Here is a 5,200-nt window from a genome sequence, read left to right on the forward strand (position 1 = left end):
TATTGTATTGTAAAATATTTTAAAATCACCCAAAGTTTAATAGTCAAATCTCATGAAATCACATTTCATTTTCATTTTATTTTCTTAAAATAGAAAAATTATAAAACACAATCAAATCTCCTAAAAACTTACTAGAATCTTTCAAAATTCTAAAATATTAAAATTCTACCAAATCTTTAAAACATCAAGTTGAATAACTATTGAATTAATGATTCTAACACATCTATTGTACATAGTCAAAGAGTCTTGCCATAAACATCTTTTTCTTTTTTTGGTCAAAAGAGTCTTACCATAAACATCTATGTTCACGTTTACTATAAATTGCAACACAAAGTGAAAATATTCTTCATCAATCAATTCTTATTTTCTCTACTGCCTCCAAAGAAAAAAAAAAAAAAAAAGAGATGAAGTTCTTGGTTTCATTGGTTATGTTCTCTCTTCTTTTGAACGGTTTCACATTTGCTCAAACTCTCATTCAAGATTCTTGCAAGAAAGCAGCCGTGAAAGTACCGGACTTGGATTACAATTTCTGCGTCGATTCTCTTACACAAGATCCACAAAGCAAAACCGCAACCACCCTCGAAGGTTTGATCCTATCGTCGACGAAGAACGCTGAAGCAAAAGCTATGAACGTTAAAGGAATCGTTGAACAGATCCTCAAGGGCAAGAAATATGAAAGTATTGAAGCAGAGCTACGCGATTGCGTTGAGTTTTATGACGATGCTAATGATTCGTTAAACACTGCTTTAGCGAGCGTTCGATCGCAAGATTATATAACCGCTAATGAAAATTTTAGCATTGCTTTGGATGTACCAGGCAATTGCGAGGAGGAGATCAAGGAAAGAAATAAACAGCATTCTCCCGTTAGTGACGAGAACAATATTTTGCTTCAGAAGATTTCGATTCCTTGTGCTTTAAATTATATGCTAATATGAATTTGTCAAAGTGCTTTACCAATTAAAAATCGATTAATGATTACCATGTAAAGTTGAGAGCAAAGAGACTTTATCTTAATGGAAATAAAATTTCAATTTACATGTTTTTTTTTGCCAGCAACATTGACATATTGATTTTTGTTTTTGGTAACACGTGACATATCCTACTATATTAATGGGGAAGTACAAATATGAAACTAACTTTAAAAATGTATAACATTATATTTTAGAAAAACTTAATTAATTAATTAATTAATATTTATTACTTATTAATAAACAAAAAAAATATTAACCGATCAAATTAAATTAAATCTACAAAATTAAATAGAATCTATTCGAATCTAAAGTAATTTGTACTTAATAATAAAAAATATTCTTAAAAATTAACAGCTAAGGTTTTATAAATCTAATCGAATAAAATCTACAACTACAAACTTTATCAAAATCTACAACTACAAACATAGGCTAAAAATTTTATTAAAAATCTAATAGATAAAATCTATATCAGTTCCGTTTCACAGTTTAGATTTTAAAAATTAATAAATATCATGATAATAAAATAAATTTTGTTAATAAAATAAATTATTGCAATTTTTCATCAAAAAAGAGTTCAACCAGCGGTTTTTTGCGGGTTAGTACCTAGTTGATTTGGAAACGTAAAAAAAAACGCTATTTTCTTGAAATTTAAACTTAATACGCGATTTTAATTATGTAAGAAAATATTCAAATATATTATATAATCTTATTTAATATATTGAAGGCTGCAAATTTATATGTCATTCAATTCATTAATTTGTAGGGATTATTAATTTCAATTAACAAGTGAAACTGCTTTATTGATCTGTTCATTTATAAACCAGTTGTATAAACATTCTTTACTAATATGTTTCTCATAATATTTTAAAAAGTAATAATAATATTATTTATATAAGATGAAAGAAATATATACAGGATGACATATCAGTATCTCTCAATTAATTCTTTAATTTTGTTTTATATCAATTATACTATTAAAAGTTCTATATTAAATTTTATTTTTAATGGAATGATAAATACCAAAGTATTAGGATTTGAAGAGGTTATACTACAATTGTGGATTTGAAATAATCATCAAATATCTTAGTCCAATTTTGTTTTGATAGAAATGGTTCAAAAACAGCTAATTAAACAAAAGAATACAGTTAAAGGTTTACAATAATTTTATGTATAATAAGAACAAACATTATATATATATATATATATATATATATATATTCGAAATCTCTCTCACAGCGTTAATCCTACGACTCCCAAAATCTATTCTTTCTCCGACGCCGGTGTAGCCATGGATCGCCATTTTGTTTCAATTTTGGCTTAACGTTGCAAGAGAGGGTTCACCGGGTTAATTTCTAGGCTCTCCTTGATCGCCCCTGCTACAGAGCCTCTTTCGGTACTTCCTGGAAGTTTCTTCTATCAATTTTTGATTTGGCTCTCAGCAACTTCTGGTATCTCTTCCTCAAAAGTTTTGTCACTGTTTCCAATAGATCTGTCTAGGATCGCGGTGAGTCCATCCAGAATTTTGGAGTCTCTCTCGGTGAATTTGAATTTCTTCACCTCCTCCATTTCACCCTGCCAAAGATTGTATTTTTATCGATCTGATGTTCATCGTCGGGGATTTTCTTGATGCGCCGCAGTTTAAAAGACTCGTCATTTCGGTATTCCTTGTCGGCATGTGTTTTGTATGTGTTGTTCTAGATCTCCCTTCTCACGCTTTTTGCAAGGTCCTCCCTTCTTAACAGTCATATCTCCTGAAGTTCAGGGTACCCCTAATGAAGCTATCGGCTTCGATCGAAAGTTTCCGGCACCGTCAAGCCCGATCGAAAGTTTCTGGAGACGATGGATGTTGCATCGGTCGATGCAAGGAGTGCATTGGTAGATGCAAGGAGTGCATCGGTCGACACACAGGGCGTTGCATCTGTCGACGCAGCTAGGGATTTAGAGGTTGCATCGATCAACGGAAGGAGTGCTTGCTTTTGTGTTGTTTGTGTTTGTATTTTTTCTTGGATGTATAGCCTAATAGATGGGAGGATTGCCTCACTAAGTATATGTGATAATACTCACACATCTCAACTGTTGTTTGTGGTTTACAGATATGTGTCGTGGAATCATGGTGATGAGGAGGAGGATGATCTAGGGTCTTGGTTATGTGTTGTTAGTCTTGATTATGTTAGTAATATTGGAACCTCTTATAGAAGCATGCTAGGTTGTTGGATAGAATGGTTAGGAATGATATTGTGTTGATGATATATATTGGAGATGAGTATGGTTATATGTATAACATTGTGCATGTTATTGATATTATGGGTGGTTAGTGATATTCATGTTGTTAGTTTAATAAGTAGTATAAGATGCTTAATTATATATTACAAAAAAATAAATCGGTTTGTTTTATATATATATATATATATATATATATATGTATATATATATATAATGATTAAAAATAAAAACAAATTTCTAATGCACCAATAATGTGAGAGACGAAATTCAACATAGGAGAGCTGCATCGCTAAAACTACATTTAGTGACTGAAAACTTAACAGCAACAAAAGATACTTTAGAGAAGGAAATTGTCGATGCTGCCAGTGTCGCTGGAAAAATAAGAACAGTGACAATTATAGTAGTTTCTACGACTATTTTTACGAAAACACTGAGTTACTTTTCACATACTTGACACGCAATGCAAATAAGTTACAGTATAATTTTTTGCCGCCGATTGCTGATGCAGCATAGCACGATTACAAAATGAAATGAGGGAAAAATGCCAAAAAGAACCCAAAATTATTATTATTTATGTTTTATAACATCTGATAAGATTTTTAGTGCCTGAAAGAGTGGTCCTCATTGAGGACATTTACAAGAAAAGCAGGGATGTAAAAGTAGCAGGTAAAAGCTATATTAGTCAGTAAAGGTTCTTTACCTAAACGATCTGCAGCTTTGTTGTTGTGTCTTTGTGTCCAGGCAAATGTTACATCCTTGAATTTCTGTTCCCAATATTTGACCTCACGAACCCAATTATGAACACGAAAATTGTGTTGGCCTCCAGTAAATAGTTTTTTTAACTATTGCATTATCTCCTTCGAAGGTTACTCTCTCATATCTGCGAATCCAAGCTTTTTGCATTGCAATGATCAGGGCCTGAAGTTCTACTTCCAAAGCACTATCACATAACTTGCCTTTGTTGTGTCCAGATGTTGCATAGAATCCTTCCGAGTCTCTAATTATCCAACCTGCTTGTGGTGTAGTATCCTGTTGAAATTGGCTATCATAATTATATTTAACATAATTATCTTGAGGTCTTGTCCATTGGGAATGTAGTGGTCGTTGTTGTCGATGGCTCTGGGCAGTTTCTATATCATAAAACCAGCTCTTGGTAAACTAAGAGATTCATTGACCGCTTTGAAAATATCTTGGTGCCAAGTACTTCCCTTCTCTTGGTAGACCAAGAGATTCCTACTCTTCCATATCGCCATAAGGTCCATATAGATAGTTGTCGTTCAAGCATGGTGAGATTCTGGTTGTTGTAGCAATCCACTATACCTTGAAATTTATCCTCAAAGCTAGTTAACAAACTGGTGATGTTTCTATTAAGATTTTGACTTCCTCGCCAAATCGATTGGACATAGTGGCAGTTGAAAAATAAGTGTTCTGTTGACTCTTCATATTGACAGCATCTCTTGCATTGAGTATCTGAAGTTATCCTTCTGTGCCTTAACTCTTTTCATGTTGGTAATGCCCTTGAGAGCATTCGCCATAAAAAATGTCTTAGTTTTGGAGCTATACCCAGTTTCCAAATGAATGTTTTGAAACTTTGTAGGCCTGGAGATGGATGTATTGCCTCATCTTCATGCATATGTGTAGCAAACCAGTAACTATATTTTATTGTATATAGGCCTGAATCATTGTATTGCCAACCAAGAAGATCTGGAGAAGGTAAAGGGCTCAAATGAATTATATGTATAAGTGCTACATCTTCATCAACGATAACGCTTCGTATTAGATCCATGTTCCAGGTTCTCTGCTACAGCGCGATGATAAGGTCTTTAACCTGCAAATAACTCATGTTTATCCCTTCTATAATTCTTGGAGGTCTCGTGGGGGTTGGTTGGTAACCAGGGATCTACCCAGACATTAGTACTAGCACCATCTCCATTCAAAAGCGCATACCCTGTTGAATCATATCTCAACCCTCTAGCAAAGATTTCCAAGTAAACGATGGGTGATTC

General features: G+C 33.1%; 1 protein-coding gene across 1 annotated transcript; it reads left to right on the forward strand.

The window, feature by feature from the left end:
- On the forward strand, positions 369–1,035 carry LOC104760315 (putative invertase inhibitor). The gene has a single exon (XM_010483218.1). The coding sequence runs from the start codon at positions 405–407 to the stop codon at positions 933–935; it is 531 nt and encodes a 176-aa protein (XP_010481520.1). The 5' UTR covers positions 369–404; the 3' UTR covers positions 936–1,035.

This window comes from Camelina sativa, chromosome 18, assembly GCF_000633955.1.
Source record: "Camelina sativa cultivar DH55 chromosome 18, Cs, whole genome shotgun sequence".
In the NCBI taxonomy this organism is placed as follows: Eukaryota; Viridiplantae; Streptophyta; class Magnoliopsida; order Brassicales; family Brassicaceae; genus Camelina; species Camelina sativa.